The sequence below is a fragment of the Watersipora subatra genome, chromosome 11 (genome assembly GCF_963576615.1).
Source record: "Watersipora subatra chromosome 11, tzWatSuba1.1, whole genome shotgun sequence".
In the NCBI taxonomy this organism is placed as follows: Eukaryota; Metazoa; Bryozoa; class Gymnolaemata; order Cheilostomatida; family Watersiporidae; genus Watersipora; species Watersipora subatra.
In genome coordinates this window covers 39,680,408-39,705,479 of record NC_088718.1, presented here as the reverse complement: position 1 = coordinate 39,705,479, position 25,072 = coordinate 39,680,408, and the positions used below count along the sequence as shown (strand labels likewise).

Genomic DNA, 25,072 nt, shown 5'->3' with positions numbered 1-25,072 from the left:
TTACATGTTAAGAAACTGTATAAAAGTATCGTTTCTTCTGGGTATCAACAATATTTATTTATTTATTACATATTATATTATTACATATATATATACTCGTTCTGATTATATATGTAATTGTAAACTACCAAAAAGTTAAAACCATTGAAGGGTTCCAGTAGAGAACTGAAAGCTGTATTTCTGTCTTTGTGAATGCGGTATTTCTATTGCAGTTTACAGTAATGTCATTGTTGTCACAAAGCTACATTCTTGTTGCATGAAACATCATCTATGAGTAACTCTATAGGTAGATCTATGGATGTATTGGTTTTTCAGGTTGCAGGATGGCTGACACTAGAATATGTGACAAGTTGCATACAAAACGGCTCTGTGGTGTGGAACTGGAAAAGTAAGTATATTCACTTACTTTGTAATAATATAAAACTTTGGATCCTCTTCATCAACAAAGTCGACACTTAACAAAGTTTAAGGAAATTTAGAATCCAGTGTTCAAAGACCGTGCATTATGGGTAATAAAACTAGATGACTGCATCAGTTCAGAACTGCTTAGTCCTATGGTTAGGTGCGAGTGTTTGCATACTTGCAATAGCATTTGTTGTGAGTTCAATTCCAGTAGGGTGGAGTTTTTTTATTGCAAGATTTTAATCAATCTATCTGGACACACCAACGGCCGAAAACAACAGACAAGCAAAAAACAAAAAACAAATTTTGGGATTTATATATGAAAGATGAATGATAGCTTTTCTAAATTTGTATAAAGTATTCTTTCTGTTAACCAAATACAGATAATCCTTAATTTATAATCATCTCGACACACAAATCTTTTAGCCTATGATGCAGAATTTAAGAATCTATATTATCAAATGCCATATTGTCATTGCGTGCACATAAATGCTCTGCATTTCCACACTTTTTGCCTGATTTTGTTCAAATTTCACACGAATATGCTCTGTGCCTTCCGTCAGGTCACTTGACGTGTTCTTTGGTTTCAAACCTCCATCTGATTCCTGAGTAGAAGCCTCTGAAACACCAACAGAAATCTGATCGTAAATGAAAAGAGTCCTGGGCATAACCTGGCTTACTGCTACTCTGAAGTAATTCTCAATTGTACTTCTAATGTTCGATATTTCTCTAAACGAAACAGCTTAATAAACAAGTGATATGACAACAAAAAGGCTTCGTGGTGTGCATCTGAAACGGTACAAAGGTACGAAACTCTGTTTATTGAGTTTATATACCGGTACTCGGTAGTGACAAAATTTCTTATGAAAAACTTGAACTATTTCTAAACTTGCTAGAGCATATTTTAAAAAAACTATTGTAAACTTATGAAAATTAAAAAAAAAAATATTGGCTTTAGCTCTGTCAAAGGAAACGGTCAGCAACCCAGAGAAATCTTTTGTTCAGGGTTATGCTCTATTCTACAATGCAACCACATCATACCTAAAAATCAGTTAGCATATCTTCCTAATATTTTTAACAGAGTTATGACGCATTAGAAATGCACTGCGTCATTGCAGTGAAGTACCCAGTAATTGTGCACTTCATTACGACTTTCTAATACGCAGTAAACATTTGCTGCTATTGCAATTGCCCTCTTGCTGCAAATTGCCTGCCTTGCCTACTGCTCATTTATGTTTATGACGCATTACCTGAATGCGTGCGATCTATGCATACTGCGAATGCACATTTTTCAAAACTTGAAACTCCATGTGTACAGTAACTGCGAATTTTTTATAAATGATTTACACTGGACGTATATATGCAACATGCAGTTTTTTATATGCAACTAGCTGAATACCTGGCATTGCAAGAGTACTAAAAAATTTTTGGAAACAAAATTCATTTTTATTTAACATATACATATACCATTTATCATTCTAACTTTTAAATGAAGGCATTTGTTTATTTCTGTGTGTGTCTGGCCAATGTATAATTCACATGTTTGAAAGCTCGAGGCATAGCTAAAACAGGTTGTTGAAAAACATTTCTTACTTCTTTGCTACAGGTTCACTTAAGATTTAAAACAGCTTATGAACAGGGGCAGGTAATGTAGTTGTCATAGACTAAGTATCTTTACCCAATAAATTTGAGTAACTTAAGCTAGTGACTTAAGCTAGTATTTTAATCTATATATATACATCTCCAAGTTTGTGTATGTCTGTGTGTGTGCTTCGGTTTGTCCAGCTATAGCTACTAAAATCTTGGAATTAAAAGCTCGCATCCTGCTAGATTTGATTTCGGAACCTCCAGTTTGCCAAGCAAATATCTTACCAATTAAGCTACACGAAATTGATGGATTCATTGGGCGACATATGTTGCCATGTAAGTAGAAATATGCTACCGCTCTCCGTTATGACACACCGTCATTTATGCTTGCTCACAAAACTCTTATTAGTAAGAGATGTAGATAACTAGCTTACTCAAGTTAGCCTTTGGCAATGTGCCAGGCTAATGGCAGGTGGCAAGCAACTACACTACCTGTCACTGTTTATAGGCGGATTTTTAACACCCGTGCAACACCAAGCATTCTGCTAGTCTTTACTATAATAAGACCTGCGTTCATCCTTACTTTCGCCGAAGCCAGCTGAAAGCTGATAGAAAAAAGATTGCACCTCACAGAGATTCAACCTGTACATTCAGATGCACAGAGGTAAAGCCAGGCGCACTACCATTAAACTATGCAGCTCCTTTGCCACATTTTTCGGTTCTCAACCAACTCGGTTTTCGACCAAAGATTTTGAGATTTGTTTGTCTCGGATCTCGAACATAAATCTGGGTCTCAACCACACCATAGCTCATGAGCATAGGAATCGGAATAGCTCCGGAAACAGCATGGAAACATTCGTTAGCAAACGGAGAAGCAATTTGCGCTTCATAAATCTTTTACAAAAAGGGAAGAACCATCTTTGATGATGTCTCCTTTACCGAAGAGATTTGCTAGGGAGATAACCCCTCCAGCCTATTTACCCTAAATTGTTTTGGAGGAGGATTCTCTTTCAAATATGTGAACTAAACGTGCCATTGCTGTTTATATTTTCTTTTTCCTACGATTTTTTATGTAACTGATCTGTTGCATTTTTTTGCTGTTTCATTATCAATTTCTGCAATTTTTGGTATTGTACGTTAACCTTTAATGTTTTTGATGTTATAAAAGCAAAACATTCGAAATGTTTACTCTCGTTTTCTTTTTCCATCATCATAAATAGAAAACCTTTTATTAAAATTAAACATCTATATCTACCTGTTTTTATTTATAGTATGCAGTATACAGTACAGCTTATGGTGTAAAATGTTGAAAAAACGCGTTACCGAATTCGTTTTCTCACCTTGGAACGGATGAAAATTTACATACATTTACTCTAATGAGAAAAATTGTTTCGGATCTCGAACAACTCGATTTTCAAACAACCTTCTGGAACAGATTATGTTCGAGAATCGAGGTTCCACTGTTTAATTATTACACATCATGATCTCTCACATCGCATAGAACTGCAAGCTTGCTAGTAACCAATAGTATTTTTGCAGTTAACGGATTTTAAACAACCGCTATGCAATGGACACACACACACAGACAAAAAACAGACACTTAATTTGTATAAACAGATGAATACTATGTACCCTATATGTTATACACTGTATGTTACACACTACATGCTATACACTATATGTTGTACACTATATGTTATACACTATATGTTATACACTATATGTTATACACTATATGTTATACACTATTTGTTATACACTACATGTTATACACTGTATGTTATACTCTATATGTTATACACTATATGTTATACACTATTTGCTATACACTACTTGTTACACACTATATGTTATACACAATATGTTATACACTATTTGTTATACACTATTTGTTACGCACAATATGTTATACACAATATGTTATACACTATATGTTATACACTGTATGTTATACACTATATATTATATACAATTTGTTATACACTATATGTTATACACTATATGTTATACACTATATGCTATATACTATGTTATATCCTATATGTTATACACCATAACTATATGTTATACATATATGTTATACTTATATACTACATGTTAGTTGTAAGCTCATTTTTTATCCAAAACACCCATTCACTTTTATGTTGTCTCTGTAAAGCTGTTAATACATTGTTACAGCTACAAGAGATGCACAGAGGATGTACTGAGGGAGTCTGGGCAGGACTGTAGCGGTGTGTGCACTCCTGCAAGCCGATTCTATTCAACACTTCTCTTCCAGTGGGACATGGAATGCAAACTTAAGACAGCCATTGATGGTAGATGTGAAGACTACATCAACCTTTTCTGTTTCGGAGATTTGAAGGTTAGCAAATAAAAATTGGTCATTCAGCGTGTCTCAAAGAGTTACCAACTGGCTAAAATTGTTTTTAAAAGTTTGATGCGATTTCGTTCGAATAAAATTTTATACAACCAAAGCTATACATATATGATTGCTTCATTCTAATATCAGTTTCATAAGTTATAATGATGTGAGCATATATTCTTGTAAGAATATATTGTGATTTATTAAATTCAGCCTGCACTTAAAAACTTACAACATCTTTACTTGAAGCAAATGGAGCATCTAAAAGAGTATAAAAATGAAATTAGTGAAATAAATCGATAAAATTTAAATCAACAAAAGGAAATGTTAACCCTTACATTACAGATAAATGGAAGCGAAGGCCCTGCAATGCATAGGCGCCGACAAGAATATACATGTACATGCATAATGAATTATCTTAGTTAATATATTTTTATTTGTTTACATTTTATTTGTAATGTTTACTGGCTTTATCACTTTCAATTAAAATCTAGGGCATAGATATATGCCCAGGGCATAGATATATACCAAGGCATAGATATATGCCCAGGGCATAGATATATACCAAGGCATAGAAATATACCCAAGGCATAGATATATACCAAGGCATAGATATATATCCAACGCATAGATATATACCCAAGGCATAGATATATACCCAAGGCATAGACATATACCCAAGGCATAGATATATACCCAATGCATAGATATATACCCAATGCATAGATATATACCCAAGACATAGATATATATCCAAGGCAAAGATATATACCCAGGGCAAAGATATATACCCAAGGCATAGATATATACCCAAGGCATAGATATATACCCAAGGCATAGATATATACCCAAGGCATAGATATATACCCAAGGCATAGATATATACCCAAGGCATAGATATATACCCAAGACATAGATATATACTCAATGCATAGATATATACCCAAGGCAAAGATATATACTCAATGCATAGATATATACCCAATGCATAGATATATACCCAAGGCATAGATATATACCCAAGGCATAGATATATACCCAATGCATAGATATATACCCAAGGCATAGATATATACAGCCATTGATGGTAGATGTGTAGACTACATCAACCTTTTCTGTTTCGGAGATTTGAAGGTTAGTTGATGATATGTAAGGATAGATGTGACTGTAACAAGTGAGGTGACGCCTTTGTAAAAATCCATCATTGCAAATTGCAGCATATTGAGCTCAGGGTAAGCTACATGCTACAACCATAATCATATATTTCGTTGTCATATATCATTAAACATCGTACCGACATATATCGTATATCCACCACCGTATGTTTCAGTTTATAAACTTTCTGTTACTATAACCTTCAGTTTTATATCCTGACTCCTCCACAATGCTATGTGATCACCAATTTTTAAAACACGCCTGTTAAACTTACTCAATAATTCCTGATTTCTGTTTTTATTTTATTTTCTTTCTCTTAGTATGCACAAAAACATTATTTTGTTGATGATTACCACTGCCCATAAAAGCCATACATACATACGATGGTGTAAAATGGGCTGTGCATCAAATAAAACAAGCCATAGAGGCCTATAAAAGCGGCAGCCAAGATACAAACAAAATAATCGGCAATGAAAATGTATTTGGCATTTCAATGTATGCTTTTTCTACGAAGCTACGGTTTCTGGTAGTTGTTCGCTCCTAAAGTTACTTCTCTTCACAAGGATGCTGCCTTTCAAGGATGTGTAGCATTTGTTTGCTTACAAATTCCACAGTACCAACTTAAAGAAAGTATGGCAGCTGATCATCCGCTTTATTAGGGACAAAGGTGAACTTTATGAGCTGTTAATAAAGCAGACAACTCCTATTTATTTCAGCTTGAACTAGAGTAGATTGATGAAATGAGATCATCATTATTGCAGGATACAGACTTGAGCTGGGGGATATTTGATAGACTGAATGAGGATCCTGTGTTGCAAAATTTAGAAGAATTCTGTCCGTAAGTTGTCTGCTCTCCCCTGCATCTCTTAGCCTCTGCGCACTTTCCACAATCAGGTTGAACAGGATATATTAATGCCATTTACCTTTTCTGTATTCATATGTTGTTATATTAGTTTTTGCAAGCTTATGCTTTCTTTATTATAAAATTATTGTTTAGTTTTAACAGCAATTAAACTATACTTCCAAAGTTTTGAAGCAGTAAAATTTACTGTTTCCATTTCATGGGATAACAACTTCCAATAATCTCTTTAATAGTCAGATACTATTCTGAGCTAGCATAGCATTGTGACAATTAGACCTTGAAGAGAAAATATTGATAGCTTATTTTACATAGCTTTAGTGATAGTCTAGTTTATGATATGGTTAACTACTGGGGTTTGATCAATTCTTGACATAGTGTGACAGGTGGTCAAATTACTATATGCGCAGGAGTGCGTAAAAACCAACTTACAGCAATTAGTAGTAATTGAAAAGATGACTAAATTATGCAATCTGCACCAATTGCCAAGAATTTTATGACAGAAACATGAGACAGCTTATAAGTTAGAAGAAAGACTATTTACATACCGAAATCTTTGAGTGTAATTCATGCATAAATCTCTGCCTTCATTAGGTTATTCACTGCACATTCATTCACAAGCACCTGACAAAGGAAATGTATTGCATTAAGCGTTTTCCTACATGTCGCTGCCTCGTCCTAGACATCACTCTTATTTAATTTTATACATTTGACAAAAAATAATTTGGTCTCATATTTCATAAAAATTGTTTCCTATATAAAATGATCGTCATCCAGTAATAGAACCCAATGTATAATGCAGAACAAATGCAAATGCCCGCGCATCACCAGGCATTTGGCTAGTATATATATATATATAAAAATTGTTTCCTCACCCCGGATACCCCGTATGGGTGGTAAATTCTGCTCTAACTCGGGTCTCCTACCAGAGACCTGGGAGTTTGAGCACTCGTCTCAAGATCTTAGCTGTTCCCAATAACGCACTTTTCTGCAACTCACCTGAGTTGATTGTTGTTGGTATTTGGGCAAGCCACATTTTATGCGCCGGTGTTATTGCGCCCAGTGCCCCAATCACTACTGGGATTACGGTTGTTTTTACATTCCAGCATTTTTCAATTTCTTTTCCAAGAGGGAGATATTTTTCTACCTTTTCTTTTTCTTTGCTGGCTATATTGTAGTCATTGGGTACTGCTATATCTATTATAGTAGCCCTCTTGTTCTCCTTGTCTACCACCACTATATCTGGTTGGTTTGCTAGGACATGCTTGTCAGTTCGGATGTAGAAGTCCCAGAGGATCTTAGCGCGGTCATTTTCATTGACCTTACCAGGAGCTTCCCACCAGTGTTGTGGTTTATTAAGGCCATACTCATCACATAGACTTCTATACACAATACCTGCGACATGATTATGCCGCTCAGTGTATGCATTCCCTGCTAGCTGTCTGCATCCACTGATGATGTGTTGGATGGTCTCAGGTGCATCTTTGCACAGTCTGCATCTAGGATCGTCTCTAGTGTGATAGATTTTCGTTTGGAGTTGCCTTGTTGGGAGCACTTGCTCCTGGGCTGCCATGATTAGCGACTCTGTATTGGCCGTTAGGTTTCCTTTGTTCAGCCACATATATGTCTGGTGAAGATCGCCAACCTTAGATATTTGTTGGTGGTAAGCACCATGAAGAGGTTTCGTATGCCAGTCAATTTCCTCATCATCAGGGCATAGGTCCGTTGTGAGAGCAGCCGATTGAAATTCAGCTAGCAAATTATCTGAGATGGCCATGGAGGCTGCATATGCTTTGATGCTTCGCTCCTCCTCTTTCACTGTCTGCTGTACACTTTTGAGCCCCCTACCGCCATCTTTCCTATCAAGATACAATCTAATAGTATCAGATTTTGGGTGGAGCGCTCCATGCATGGTCAGCAGTTTACGAGTTGCTATATCTGTTTCTTTGATGGCTTCCTCAGTCCACTTTATTATGCCTGCTGGATATCTTATTACTGGCAGTGCGTAGGTATTTATTGCCATGATTTGGTTCTTGGCATTGAGCTGGCTCCGTAAGACCTGCCGAAGGCGTTTCTTGTATTCGGAAATGGCTTTGTGACGTACCTCGGCTTCGTGGTTGATGTTGCTTTGCATAATCCCCAAGTACTTGTACCCTTCTTCTATATCTTTGATGGTACCATTTGGCATTCTTAGGCCATCTGTGAGCATAGAATGGCCTTTCTTAAGAATTAGCCTTCCACATTTCTCAATACCGAAGGTCATTCCGATGTCCTTGCTGTATACCTGAGTGAGGTGTATTAGCGAATCAATGTCCCTTTCTTTGTTAGCGTACAGCTTGATGTCATCCATGTAGAAGAGGTGGTTTATCTTGGTGCCACTCTTAAACTGGTACCCATATTGAGTCTCCTCCAGCATATTGCTTAGAGGGTTTAGGCATATGCAGAAGAGCAGTGGTGATAAGGAGTCACCTTGATAGACGCCTCGCTTAATTTGTACACTCGCCAGCTTTTTGCCATTAGCCTCCAGTTCCGTCTTCCATTTGGTCATTGACATCTTGATGAATGCCACAAGAGCAGGGTGAACATTGTACATGCTGAGGCACTCAAGTATCCAACTATGGGGAATTGAGTCATAGGCCTTTCTGTAGTCAATCCAAGCCATGGCAAGATTGGTTTGCCTTCTCCTGCTGTCTTGACAGACCGTCCGATCCACCAGTAACTGATGTTTAGCTCCTCGGGTGTTGCGCCCAATTCCTTTCTGAGCACTGGTCATATAGTGACTCATGTGCTCTTCCAGTTTGTCTGCAACTATTCCTGAGAGCAGTTTCCAAGTGGTGGGCAAGCACGTTATTGGTCGATAGTTTTTGGGAATCGGCACCTGCTTTGGATCTTTTATCAGAAGCACAGTTCGTCCTTTGGTCAGCCATTCTGGATGGTCACCTTGTTCTATTAGGTATTCCATCTGCTTAGCCATTCTAGTGTGAAGTGATGTCAATTTCTTTAACCAGAAGGCTTGAATCATGTCATGGCCAGGTGCTGCCCAGTTTTTCATACGCTGCACTCTGCACTTAATGTCATCTTTGCTGATGGTGAGTCCTTGCTGAGCCACAGTGTGTTGTTGGTTCTCTTTAAGCCTCTTCAGCCAATTTGCAGTGGTGTTATGAGTGGTCTCTTTCTCCCAGATGTCCTTCCAGAACTTTGAAGTGCTAGATCGGGGAGGCTCAGACATTGGCCTCTGCAGTTCACCTTTGAACTGAGAATACACTCTAGATGGATTATTGATGAACAGTTTGTTCATTCTCTTGTTATCTCGCTCTTTGGTGTACCGCTTCAGTCGTGCCGAGAGTGCTACTAGCCGCTGTTTGGCAGATTCTAGAGCTTCTATTGTGGCTTCCCTTTTTGGACGCTCCAAACTGTGGTTAGATCTCTCACTGAGCCTACTAACTTTCTTGCGCAAGTCCTTGATCTTATTTTGTAGCCTCAGCTGCCAGGATGGAATGGCTTGAAGCCTTGTTGGCATTGGCTTAATATCCATCTCCTCCAAGATGACGGTAGCTGTACTGTAGATTAAGGCATTAGTATCACTGATTGATCCAGTTGAGATCGACTCCAGTGCCATGTTAATGTCTTCTAACAGCTTCTTAGGTATGGCCTTGCTAACTCTTCGTAGTGGTACCCTGCTTCCATAATCATTAGCAGCTGACATCTTGTTGATGATATTTTCCGCAAGCTCTTTCACCCTTGGGTCAAGGTCCAAGTGCATGTCCTCTTCAGCCCTAGAGTCAACACATGATCGTGTATCCATGACAGTGTGTGTTGATATGCACTCCTCGTTGGTTGCGGTTACTTGGGTAAACTTATCCCTAATTTCATCTACCTCAGGTTGTGATATGAGGTGCCGCTTGATTGTTACTCCTCTGAGCTACAAGTTGCTTAGCGGTTAGTGGCAATTCAGGGCGCATGTTTATCCACAGTTGACGCATCCTTCCCATGTAGCCCCACTTTTGAGGTTCACTCATAAAGTAGCACTGCATGAGGTCCGTGTTATCAGTCCGAGTTCCATTTCATCCGTTTTGAACCAGTAGCCCATTTTTCACTGCCTTGTCCTGGTTCAGCTACAGGCAGCGCGGACCTTGTTTGACCGGGCGACGTCCGAGCCGGCATGGCTTTGGTTATTGCACTCATCATAGAGGTTGTAGACGTTATACAAGCAAAGGTCTTGTCTAAGGACCACCAGAAAAGTGCAGTTGTTGGGGTTTGAACCGAGGACCTAATGATCACGGTCCCGATACCTTACCAACTGCGCTATCTGTCCTATATATATATATATATATATATATATATATATATATATATATAGCATGTCTGTGTCTGTATATATATATATACAGACAGTACTGTTTCGGCTATTGGAGCCTCATCAGTGCAGCTCAAAGCTTTGGCAAGGGACACAAATCCCATTACCAATGAGAGTTGACTTCCTGCCATGAAACAACTAGGTTGCCTCACAGACTTTAAGAAAGTCAATGTGCTGGCACCAGAGTGCTCAAATCACAAAAGTGATGAGCTTTGCACAAAGGCTAATAGTGCCGCACCTCTCACAGAGTGCTCAACCAAACCGAAGTGAAGGAGCATGCTACACAGACATGCTATATATATATATATATATATCTATATATATATATATATATACAGTAGATGCAGTATGAACAGTCTCTTGCATGAAAGTGCTCAATATTAAAATAGAGCAATGTAAAATTGGGTAAAAATCCACCAATGATCAATCTGCGGACGAACATTACATAGGATTGACTGACACCACATTCAAACAACGCTATTACAATCATATGACAACCTTTAGAAATGTAGAGAAAAGATCAAGCACCGAGCTCAGTAAGCACATATGGACCTTAAAAGACCAAGGCATAGAATATAACATCAAGTGGAGCATAGTCAAAAGAGCTACATCATACAACAAGACCACAGGCAGATGCAATCTATGTCTGTATGAGAAATTTTATATTATATACAATCCTAACATTGCTACCTTTAACAAACGCTGCGAACTAGTTTCAACATGTAGACATGCTGGCAAATTCTTTTTAAGCAATTTTAAGACTTAACTTTTAAACTTCTGCTTTGTTGAGGCTTTAAATCGTGTTGCTTGCTAATTTTAATCCTACGTATCAGTGGTGTATTTAGGTATTTTAAGACCTACGCTTTTATTTCCATCTATATATAAGTCGTTTTCAGTGCTAACAATTTTATCTGATGATTATTGCATGGCAATATGAAACTATTAGTAATAAAGTTGTTTTAAACTTAACTTTAACTTTCATTTTTACCCAATTTTATATATATATATATATATATATATATATATATATATATATATATATATATATATAGCATGTCTGTAGCATGAGTATATGCTCCTTCACTTCAGTTTGGTCGAGCACTCTGTGAGAGGTGCGGCACTATTAGCCTTTGTGCAAAGCTCATCACTTTTGTGATTTGAGCACTCTGGTGCCAGCACATTGACTTTCTTAAAGTCTGTATATATATATATATATATGACCGCGCTAAGATCCTCTGAGACTTCTACATCCGGACTGACAAGCATGTCCTAGCAAACCAACCAGATACAGTGGTGGTAGACAAGGAGAACAAGAGGGCTACTATAATAGATATAGCAGTACCCAATGACTACAATATAGCCAGCAAAGAAAAAGAAAAGGTAGAGAAATATCTCCCTCTTGGAGAAGAGATTGAAAAATGCTGGAATGTAAGAACAACACTAATCCCAGTAGTCATTGGGGCACTGGGCGCAATAACACCGTCGCATAACATGTGGCTTGCCCAAATACCAACAACAATCAACTCAGGTGAGTTGCAGAAAAGTGCGCTATTGGGAACAGCTAAGATCTTGAGGCGAGTGCTCAAACTCCCAGGTCTCTGGTAGGGGACCCGAGTTAGAGCAGAATTTACCACCCATATGGGGTATCCGGGGTGAGGAAACAATTTATATATATGGACAGATGGTGCAGTTGGTAAGGTATTGAGACAGTGATCAATGGGTCCTAGGTTCAAACCCCAACAACTACACCTTTCTGGCAGGTCCTTAGACAAGACCTTTGCCTGTATATTGTCTACAACCTCTATGATGAGTGCAATAACCAAAGCTATGCTGGCTCAAATGTTGCCCGATCAATCAAAGACCGCGCCGCCTGTAGCTGAATCAGAACAAGGCAGTGTAAAAATGGACTACTGGTTCAAAAACGGTTGAGTGCTCAAACTCCCAGGTCTCTAGTAGGAGACCCGAGTTACAGCAGAACTTACCGCCCAAATGGATTAATCGGGGTGAGCAAACATTTTTATTTTATATGTATATATAATAAATAAGTGGTCAGGCCTACTGCTAACAGCACTCTACGCTCTAAAAAGTGCGGAGTGTTATAACTAACTAAAGTGTTGGAATAGGTTAATGTTACTTATCTTTTTTCCAGATTGATGTTTTACTTTGGGGTTACTATATATATATATACATTGTTGTATATATATATATATATATATATATATATATATATATATATATATATATATATATATATATATATATATATATATATATATATATATATATTGCTGTATATATATATATATATACAACAAGAAACAGTCAACATGAAACAGAATGAAATAGGTATATATATATCTATCTAATGAAATAAATAGATATATATATATATATATATATTTCATTCTGTTTCATGTTGAATGATCACCCAAACAATTAACAATTAAAAAAACAAACAGTTACTGGCTTGCCTGACCTTTATCAGGAGATGCAGTCAAACTATTTGTCAAACTATTTATTCGATTTAAATGGCTAACTGTTGCTTTCCTTTTTTTTGCTTTTGTTTTACTATTGCTGTAAGGCCTAATTTGAAAAACATTTATATTTGTGAAATGAAACTATTGCCAATAAATTACTATATATAAAAATGTGTTATACAATGATCAGTCAATAAGTTGTTGGAATTTAGTCAAAAACCTTTCTTTTATTCGAACTAGCAATTTAATAGGAAGGTGGAACAAAAAAGGGGTCTATAAAAAAGGAGATTACATTGAAAAGTGAGAAAAATGTAAAGCTCTATCTTATTGTAATAAAATGTTACGATAAAATTTTTGCTACTCATTGCCAGACCCTCGTAGTATATTTGAGACGCTAACCATTAATCTAAAGGTTTAATGTCATGCTTATACATCAATACAAAGTACATTATCGTAGACCCCATCTTTAAAGTTCATGTATAAACTATGTTGTATAAATACATGTGCCATTCTATTAAGGGTGTTTTAAATGGTAACTGCGATTTCATTTTTTTAAACTACTAATCAACAATTCAAAAGATAATTGTCTGGAAATGGAGCAATGCAATGCTGTTGGTTTACATAATTAAATTTCCATATAATTTTAAGGTTTTATCACAACTTTTCATCTATATCTCTATTAGTAAAAATTCGATGTTTCTCTGTTCATTTATGAATGACTAGAAAAAATAATGATAGAGATTTTTCATTATAAAATTAAACTTAAAGGTATACCAATACTTAGGGTAGAGATGCTTTCAATAGCAGACAACTTCAAAGTTTTTAGAGTTTAATATAATTATTCATGATCATATCTGTTGTAAAATGATGCTGTGAAAATATTGACAGGACTTTGGAGGAGCCAATAGAGTGCTTACAAGACACTGTTGATTCTTCGCTAATGTATTTCGGGTTCAACTTGACAAAGCCCTGCATCAGCGTTGAACAAGAAATTGGAGAAATCCAACAACAATGGAGGGACATCATTTATCCACTCTGTCAAGGAAGGTCACAAGAAGCTGTATGTTGTCTTCTCTCTGATCCCTTCTCATTAGTATATCATTTCTTTTACTCTTTCAGCTGTACTTATACTTGTAATAACAGCTGGCGTGTTTTCAGATTTCCTCTGTTAGTTCCATTCAACTATGTAAAGAAATTCTGTTGATAGTTAAAAGATCATTTGCCAGGGCTTATGCGTACCTATAAATGTGGAGTTAATGTTTACATAAAATTTTCAAAGACAAGTGAAGAAAGTTATTATAATATGGAAGAGAGAAAGGTTTACGATTTACAAGCAAATCCAACTATGACATTTTTTGTATTTTTTAAACATGCTTTGTGAACAGCATGCAGTCAGTCAATGTAGCCTACTAAATGTTTCAGCAACAATTTTCATTGAAATATTGTCGAGGCATGAATATATTTGCTGTCAACAGTATTTCTACAATTCCCTGCTCATGTACCTAGAGCATTGAAAAAATTAGCTAATTCTCCTACAATAGGGGGTCCATGATGAAGATAACCACTGGAAGAGCTGCTATACTGAGCAGAACTAAATATTTAAGCGTGACAACATTTGTCATGGAGTAATTTTATGCAGAGAGCAATGATTCTTATAGATTATTGATAAATATAGAAAACAGCAAGTTTTCAATAAGTAGAGGTAAGTAGAAGACAGTAAGTTTCCAATATTTCAGATTCTGATTGGCGGCTCGAAAGACACAAAATATTTGACCAAAAGTGGTTCAATTTATTTGTAGGACTATGTCAATGTGAATGACCTGTGTGGTGAGATGCCAGTGACAGAAAGAATACCATCCACTACCACGCCTACTACCACACCCACTACCAGTATTCATGTTAACTTGACTAACGCTAGCAATGTCACCACAAATATTTCTTCAAACACAGAAACTACAACTGGATACATGTCAAACGGCAATTGTATGTTTACAAACCATTGCAAGTATTTTGCATATAAATATCTATATACATATATAATTTATAGATAGGTGTTTCAATGCTGTGTTTGAGATGTGTATATTTCTGTGTAGTTCATGCTGTACCACTCTATACTGATCACCAATGGCAATAGTCTTGCTGGCCATGTGAGTTTAATCATTTGTCCTCTGGCTCACAATTCTAGCATAACGCTAACTGCAGTGCTTACAGTGAAGCATTGACACGCGTAATGAGTACATGCACAATTTATTCCATAGCATAGCAAGTTGCAGTGTAGTGTTTTGGTTAAATGTCTGTCTGCAGGACTGGAGGTATCACGTTAAAATCCAGTGCACAGTGAATTTTTCACTCCCAAACATTGTTGCTATAACTGGACACACAAACAGACAGACCAACAAGAGACCAACAAACAAAAACGAAAGACAAAACTTGAGATATATATATATATATTGATATATTTATATGTATCTACTGTATATATAATACTATGCAAAAATCTAATGGCATAATTACCGTAATTCCAACAATACTATAACTTTGGTGGTTTCCAATTTATATTCATAGCTTGCGAGTGTCTAAAAATGAAATTGAATTCCTGATTTTGAAGATGATTCATTCCTACTGTATTGGATCACCCTCTAAAACCATCGAGTCTACAGTTGTATCAACAGATTTACGTTAATGGCTACCACTACAATCTGTTGCCGTCTTCAAAAACACAGAGCTTATTCATATGATATGACTAGTTGAATGTCCTGAGTCGCTTGAGTAATAAAAATAGCTCATGAACGTTACATTATCTTAGCTACTACATTACCTTTACACTATATTACCTGCAACTGTTTATAAGCTGTTATTATTACCCGCGCAACACAGGGCATTTGCCCAGTAAGGCCAGTTGGTAGTTGTTGCGTGTGACACAACATTGTTATGCTTACTTTAATTGACGTAATGAATATCTGTACCATTATTGATCGCTAGGCACAGTTGAAAACATTAGTCTCAAGGATAAGCTCGACACCTCTGAAACTGGAAGTTTTGAGTTCAAATCCCCTGCAATGCCGATTTTTGTTGCTAAATGTTGTCACTATAACTGAACAGACAGACACTGAGATTTATAACTATAGACAGATAAAATAACATAATAGGTGTCAAAAAACATTTTGATCAATTGAGCATCAGAAGATGCAATGCCAAGCTTGGATGAAGGGCAAATACCGGAAATATAAAACACAGTATGTTGAAACACGGGATTGACAACCAATATCTATATATATATTTCTCAAAGTTTGTGTTGGTGTCTGTGTACGTCCAGCTATAACTACTCAAATTTTGGAATTAAAATTTCGCACTCCAGTGAATTTGAACTCACGGAGATTACAACTGTAAGTTTCAAAACCACACGCACTACTACCGAGATATACACGACTCATGAATTTAAGCCCTTATCATATGCCGTATACCGTATGCACACGCTAAATGACGTATTATTTGAACATTGCACCCCACGTATTTTTTGCCTAACTCTTAGAAACACGATGATTTTTTGTTATTTTTTCGTTAGGGCGGATTTTTCTGCTGTATGCGATATCAACGATAACTTCTCTCGAAATCAATATTTGGCGATTTGTGTACTGATTATATACGTTATTAAGAAATATACGTTGCTCGCCATGGCAAGTTCAGCGTTATCCATTATGGTAAAAGCGGATTTGCAAATGGATATATGATGAAACATTAGTTTAAAGTTTACTAATATACATACTAAAACTTCTTTCAAGTATCTGTTTAGTAAGCTAAATTCTTTTAAATTAGATTCAGCGTTTATGTTATGTTATGCATTCTGTCTCAAAGGTAAGAACTCTCCAAGTAGTACATTGTTATGTTATATTATCTTGCATATCATAACCACAAAATGCACTAAAGTTATTGTAGGTACTTATGGTTACTAAGGTTAACATAATGTTTTGTTACTATTTTTTATGATTTTGATTATTTTTACCAGGGGGTGATTGCATTAAATAATTACTACGGGTTTCTATGCCAACACTGGCGTGTGAAAATTGGCATGCCAATTTTCACATGCCAGTGTGAAAATCTAAAACACTGAAATGAACTCAAATCATATAATTGTATACCGAATAATTTTCCATCGTAATCATAGCAAAACAAACTATATTTAGCCATTACTTGCTAATGATTGCACATTTACATTTAAACACCCTTACATTTTTATTTTTCCTCCTAATTTATTTTAACAAAACACTTCTTTCATGATATGAAATTTAAGACTTACAGTTGTTTGAAAAAGTTTTAAAACTTTTACAGCTATTTTATTTTTTTCTTAATTCATTTGAACTGCACAAAAATACTTATACTTTTTCATGATATGAATTTTAAAAATTAAAAGCTTAAATCTTGTATATGTTAAATAAAAACACATTGTCAGTCGAAAGACTTTTTCATTACTCGGGCAATGCCGGGCATTCACCTACATATAGTATATATATATATATACCGTAAGTCCTTATGCTCAAGCCGCGTGGCTTGTCATTGGGCGCGGCTTCTGGTTCAAGGTCATAGGCCGCGGCTAAATCCAAGTTTTTAAAACTTACGTGGGGTTCAGGGCGGCTTCTCGATAAATGCGGTCTCTGCTCAGTTTCACGCTATAACCATTGAATCGCAGTCATGATACACTTTTATGTACCGGGTTTTGGCGACCTACTCATTTATTTTCAAGGTCATGTTTATGGAATACTTTAGAATAAAGAAGAATTTATTGCTCATGTTTAACTCACCGCAATCATAGGTAGTTAAAACCTTTTCATTCTTGACCGGCATCTTTCCATAAACATGAAACCCTCTAACAGCGCAATAAAAATCTAGCTGAGACATGACAAATAAGTTATTGATGCAATGGTTTAGGAATTTTAATTCGAACTTGGAAGTAAAAGAAAATTCTTTTGACATGTACTGATATAGCCTATTTTCTTATTCAAGAGGACGGGGGTATAGCAAAACCTGTCTCAACACTTTCGCTTCCGAAGGGGTCAAGGATGACAAAACCTCAGTCATTAGCCGTGTCTAGTCTAGTCATTAGTCTGTGGGCATATGCGGATTGTTGGAGGATTATTTTCTCATTCGTGAGACATCTGTTTTTGAGCACAAGCCGCGCGGCTTGAGCATGAGGACTTACGGTACATGAATAACCAATATGTATAGATATATTGGCTCCCAATTGGTTATATATAGCCTTTGTCGTGAAACCTCTAATTGAACGTCATGGTGCTCTATTATAATGGCAATCAAGTAGAGGAGGCATTCAAATAGAAGCTGGCATTGTATTTTTCGTATGGCTTGTCAGAATTTTGGGAAGATAAATTTAGCTCTTCTGCAAAGCGAATGTCATCTATATTTTGCACTATCCTTTGGGTGGAGTGACATTACACCTTTCAGATGCAATAAATCTGCAATAAACTTACCTCTAACTTGTTAAAGATCTCTTAATAAATATGCATTGAGAAGGCAAGAAATATCACTACCAGTTGATATATATTGCTTGCAAAATTTGGAAAATTCCAGTAGGCTAGTCAATAAGTGCTAGGCTTATAATGATGGTAAGCCATGACGTTGCGTAAGCATTGTCTAGCTAAGCTATTCTAATAATAGCTATAGCTGGAAGGACACACACATATACTTTGAGAAATAATATATATATATGTATATATATATATATATATATATCATCACATATAAATATATAAGGTTATTTACGTTCTTAGTATTCATTGGATAGCTAGAGTGTTTTTTGCTGTAGCCATCTCTAAAACCACAAATCAGCAACAATGTATTGATGACTTGAAATAAGAATATACTGACATTATTTTTGCAGCTTTTGGTAAGATGGATGACTCCGAGGAGCGTGAAGACAACTCAGGCCATCACCTATATTCATCAATCTTCCTCCTTACAGCAGCACTTGGTGTAAACAGCCTTAGAGCTGTAGGCTAGCAAGATATGACAACTCCGGTATCAACCACTAATAAGCTTGCGGACTACATTACATATTTAAAGGATCTAACCTTAACACTATAGCTATTAAGCAGCTAAAAGCTCAATGTTGAGCAATACGTACGTCTCCTTTCATTTTACTATCAGTTGCATGTGCGTGACAGCGTCTCTTAGGGAAGTGCATATAAACATCTGAAATATGTGAGAGCTTTTTGTATCTTATTTTACTAATTTCAGTGATTTTTGTTTTATTTACACGTGATCAAGTTTTTTGTGTATGGCGGTTTATACGGGCTGTCAGGACAATTTATTTAGTTGCCACATAAAGTGTTACTTTGATATTCTGTAAACTATTTAACGAATGTATGACTAATTTTACAGATGATTATCATAAGTTTATTATAATTTAGTGTATCACCGTAAACACTATTAACATTATCTTTTGTATTCTAAACATTATTATCATCAAAGTCTGAAGTAGCGATAATAACACTCTACTTAAAATAAAAGTAAGGGTAGTAAACGCGCGCAGAAATTGCAGTAAATGTTTATGAAAACTGTAATAAATAAATTTAAACGGACATAAAAGACAAGACATTAGATAAAATGACATAATTTATAAAGTTTGATAAATTTTATTTCTATAATTATTATTAGTAGTAGTAGTAATATTATTAGTTATACTAGTACCCTGGATGTCTAGTGTGCTGTGAGAGATCACTAGGTGTAATAGATATATATATACAGACTAGCTGAATGTTTGACATTGTTTGATAATAAAAAAGTTTTTGCACAGAAAAACAACATTTATTATCTAACTTTTAAATGAAGGTGTTTGTTTACTTCTGTATGTGCTATAAGTTTAATTAAATTTATTCTAAATAAACCCAACTTAAATTTATAGCACTTGGATATTTATAGTATTTTTGGGAAATCTGGGCTGGCATTTTTCTTTTAGTAACTTAGTTCAAGCGGGAAGCATAGGTATTTTAATCATTTTCCATTAAAGATTGGCAGCTGCAATAATTACGTGTACAATTTTTCTATTGTATCGCAAGTAGGCAGTGTGGCTTAGTAGATAGAACGTCTGCTTGCAAACTTGGAAGATCTGAGTTCAAACCCAATGCAAAGTAGATTTGAAATGTGAATTTGATCCGTCATATGATTTCAACATTAATTTCTCCTGAAATTAAAATTTTGTGATTGTTGTACTAATTACGACGAAATAATGTAACAAATAACATATCGAAAATATGTGACAAAACCAAACATTTCCAGACATTATAGTGTCTCTCGGTGCAAATGATAACAAAAGTGAACCAATGAAACTCCCCATAAAACATTATCTGCAGTTAAACGGATGCAATATTTGTTACATAAAAACAAGAGAAGCATTTTAGTTCTTATCGGAGAAATTAACGATTGAAAAAAGTTGAAATGATTTATCAACATTGTTGTTAAAATGTTAAAACTATTCCTTTACATTGTTGTATCCTACAATTTTGCATGGCATGTGTTTTTTTATATAAACAAATAAATATAAATTAACAAAGACCATTTCTCTTGTCAGATTCATAGCAAATCAATATAATCGTACTAGTTGAATGCCCGACGTTGCCCGGGTAATACAAAAGTCTTTGCACAGAAATCTTATTTTTATTAAACATATACATGTAACAACAATTACTATTCTAACTTTCAAACTTCTTACCGCGAGAAAAGTGTTTTGTGGAGTTTAAATAAATTAAGAAGCAGAATAAAACAACTATAAAAGTGTTTAAATGTAAAATAATTAGCAAGTAATAGCTAAATTGAGTTTGTTTTTCTACAATTACAATAAAAGATGATTTGGCAATGATACAATTAATACGAACTGAGAAAACAAAATGAACATCTTGAATAGGTTGTAGTAATAATAACAATTCATTGCATAGAAGTGTGTGTGTGTGCGTGCGCGCGCGTGTGCGTGCGTATATATACAAGTAAAAAAGGTTACTGTTCCACCAGAATGTATCCATCAAAACTTTGAATACAACAATACTGGTACCTCTTGATACTGGTACAAATGTAAAAATGAGATATCGCACTGTCTGATCGAACACACAGAGAGAGAATGTAGAGGCTATTTGTGAATTCTATTCTATTTCATAGGTTTGACTCTTACCTGGCTGTGTATTGTGTGTTTCCGTTTGTTAGCTCCACACTTTCCATCCCTGGTCCTGCGCCTGCTCCGCCTGTTTCCGTTTCCTGTATCATTACATATTCACATCCTCTCTTGTCCGTGTTTGGTTATTGCGTTGGCGAAGTGAGTGCTATCTAGTATATGTCCCGTAGCTCGTTTAGCTGTGTTGGCAATTGGGATCAGTACGTAAGTTAATGATAGTTCAAGGGCGTGCAGTCAAAATCGTAATCAGTCCCATAAGTTATCAGGCATAAATCGTGAGTCGTTTATTATGAGGTCCTACATAAAGTAAGATGTCTCGAATTCTTTGAGGCGTTCGGGACGTTTCCTGATTCTCCCTGACATACACTGTTCAGGGGTAGGAGTGATCACTGGTGTTCGTGTTGCGTCGGTTGCCTCTTCCGCGGCTGGGGTTGCACTTGTTTCTTCAACCATTGTTGTGTTTGCCTGCGAATCAGTGTCCTTTGGTGTGTTGTTGTTGGGTATTAGTCTTAGATGTTATCTAGCTCTTCGAACTAGAGCGGCGGAGGTCTGTACTAAGTACGACCTCTCATTGAGCCTCTGTAGTATTCGGCCTCATCTCCATTGCTTCCCTTCCGTGTTAAATAGTTTCATCACGACGCTTGTTCCTGTATCCAATAGGCGGGACCGGAATTTGTGTCAGTTGTAGCATTTCAATTGTTTGTTTTTCTGAGTTTGTATTTCTTTGTCTGCTTCTGTCACTCTAGATCGTAGTAGTACGGAGGGTGTAGGGACCATCGTTCTACACCTCCTACCAAACATTCTTTGCGACGGGCTTGTGCCAATTCCTTGTTGAGGTGTATTCCTTATTTTCATGAGTGCTTCCATGTGGTCAGTCCCATCTATGTGGCATTTCGACAGCATTCGCTTAGCCGCTTTTACGTCGCTTTCCGCCTTGCCATTCCCCTGGTGATGGTGCGGTGAAAATGTGTTGTGTTCAGTGTCACAGCCTGTCATGAAGTCTGTGGACTGCCGCGACAAGAACCGTGGATCAGAGTCAGTGACTAAATGTAAGGGTAGCCCATACCTCGCAAAGTGGCGTTTTAGTTTCATCACGATCGCTCCAGTGGTTGTGACGGTTAGATAATCTATCTCCCAGAATCCAAAACAATAATCAACTGTGATCAGGAAGTCCTTTCCCTCCCACTGACATGGATCCAAGCCAATGCATTGCCACGAAGTGCTGGCCTCAACTGGCATCATGGGCTCCCAGCAGTTAGATTGCTGTATTGTTTGGCATGCTTCACAGTTTATTACCGCTTCCGCTAAGTCACTTCTCATGGATAGCCAGTAGACGAGTTTCTTTGCCCGTCTTATGAGGCTGTCGACGCCGAGGTGTGATTGGTGCAGGTTGTCGATTACGCTACGACGCAGCGTGTGTGGGAGGACGACGGTCATGCCTCTGAAGACCAGACCATCAAACACAGCGAGCTCATCTTTGTATGGGTAGAATGTTTTTATATGATCGGGTGTCTCTTCCTTTCTGGCGGGCCAGCCATTCTTAATGGTGGCCATGAGTGCGGTCATTTGTGGATCTCTTTCAGCCTCTGTGGTGAATTTGGCAACTCTCTCGTTCAAGATTGCCAGCTCTCCAACTGTATTAATTAGGAATCGGTTGCCCTCAGGTCTTGCTGTTGGTATGTGTATGCGTGATAGCGTGTCAGGGATGTGTAGGGATGTACCACGCACATATTTAATTTCAAGGTTGTAATTGAGCAGCTTTAGCATCAATGACTGCAGACGTTTTGGGGCTCGGCTCAGCGGCTTTTGGACGATGATCTCCAGTGGCTTGTGGTCCGCGTGAACAATTATTAGGCGCCCAAACGTGTATTGATGAAAGCATTCCACAGAAAATACTTTGGCCAAGCATTTTATTTCAATTTGGGCATAATTCTGCTCAGCGCTAGTCAGTGCCCGACTTGCGGACCCAATCGGTTGGCCATCTTGCATCAGGGCCGCGCTGAGTCCCTTGCTTGAGGCATCGCATTGGATCAGAAGTTCTTTTGAGGGTTGATAATATTGCAGTATAGGTGTGTCGAATACCATCTTCTTGATTCTCGTGTATGCTTCCTTTGCCTCCGCTGTCCAGGCCCATGAGCTGGTTGGGATTGTTGCACGGATTGGTTCAGCCACCGACGACAGTCGTGGTAGGAATTTTGCTAGATATCCGATTGAACCCATGATCCGCTGTACTGCCTCTGCATCTGTTGGAGGTGGCATTTTTGAGATGGCCGACACCTTCTCGGGATTTGCCTCTAGCCCCGCATCCGATATAATGTGAGCGAGGAATGAGATCCTGCTGACGCTGAACTCGCATTTGTTTTTATTTAGGCTTATGTGTCTCTCCTCACATCGTTTGATGAGCCCTGTTAGACATCTGTCATGTGATATCTGATCACTTCCATACACAAGGATGTCATCTGCCATGCATGCTACTCCGGCCAGGCCTTCTAGGCTTTAATAAAGTTTTTGCTAGAAATTCTCTCTGCTCACTTTCAGTCTGAACGGCAGTCGTTTCCACATGTATCGGCCTCACAGGGTTACCATCGTTGTGAGGTACGAGCTTTTTTCATTGAGGGTGCATTGCCTGTAGCCTTGGGACAAATCTAACTTGGAAAATATTTGCGCAGCCCCTATCTCGGGGAGAATATTTTCTATTGTTGGGTTCATGTACCGTTCCTTTATCAGTGCTGTGTTTAAGTGCCTGGGGTCCAGACAAATTCTCAATGCTCCTGATCATTTTCTTGCCACGCTCATCTGGGAGCACCATTTGGTTGGTTTCTCCACATGGCTAATGATACCTTGCTGTACCATTCTGTCAAGCTCTGTCTTTACTTCGCTTTGGATTGATACCGGTCCCCGGCGGGGTTGTTCCTGCCTCAGTTTTATTTCCGGCTCAACGCATAGGTGTATTTCACCATCTATTTCACCTAGTAAGTTGTTGAATGCTACGCTCGTGGAGTAGTCTCCGGCTAAGTGAACATGTTTGAAGTTCCCATAATTTACTGTGATGTTCATTCTCTCTACGGTGTCACGCCCCAGCAGTGGGACCCAGTCCTGTTCAACCACTTCAAATGTCTCCTTGTGACTCCTTGACGTGTCCTTGGGATTAGTTAAGGTCAGTGTGCATCGCCCTAGTGGGTAGACAAGCTGTCTATTGTACATCACTAGAATAGTATTGGTTGCGGTTAGCTGGCTGGCTCCAACCGTTGTCTTGGATATGACGTTAGGGCCCGCACCTGTGTCTAATTGCATTTTGGTAGACCTGCCCTCAATCAGCATTTCGGCACACAGTGGGGGAGATTTGTTTTTTGCAAATGGGTTTGTGGCCGCAGTAATGTCTCTTCGTATGTTGCTACTGTGTGTAGAGTTGCAGGCTCTTCTGGTTTTGACCGGCATACGGCTTTGAATTGGTTCTTTTTGTTGCAGTTTGCGAACGTTTTACCCCACGCCGAGCATTTCTCCTATTTCATTTCGTGTTGATTTCCACAGTATCTACAATGGCATTCGTATGTATCTGTGTGCCATTTCTTGCTTTCGAGCAAGGGAAAGGGGGCCTGTTGGTTCTGAGGCTTCACCACCCGGATGAGAGATTGAGTGTAGTTGTTCTCTAGCAGCTTCAAATGTCCGGCATGTGTCTATACATGACCGTAGGGTC

General features: G+C 37.4%; 1 protein-coding gene across 2 annotated transcripts in view; it reads left to right on the top strand.

Annotated features, from left to right (window-relative positions):
- The window catches only part of LOC137408260 (uncharacterized), a 48,531-nt gene extending 28,981 nt beyond the window's left edge, over positions 1 to 19,550 (top strand). Inside the window, exons 13-18 of one of the 2 annotated variants that reach the window (XM_068094703.1) lie at positions 316 to 388; positions 4,168 to 4,351; positions 6,268 to 6,344; positions 14,088 to 14,259; positions 14,999 to 15,182; positions 19,093 to 19,550. In XM_068094703.1, coding sequence (XP_067950804.1) covers positions 316 to 388; positions 4,168 to 4,351; positions 6,268 to 6,344; positions 14,088 to 14,259; positions 14,999 to 15,182; positions 19,093 to 19,211 — 809 coding nt within the window. In that variant the 3' untranslated portion in view covers positions 19,212 to 19,550. The remainder of the gene's footprint in view (positions 1 to 315; positions 389 to 4,167; positions 4,352 to 6,267; positions 6,345 to 14,087; positions 14,260 to 14,998; positions 15,183 to 19,092) is intronic. The other variant, XM_068094704.1, reaches the window with a different exon arrangement.
- Positions 19,551 to 25,072: the final 5,522 nt, after the last annotated feature.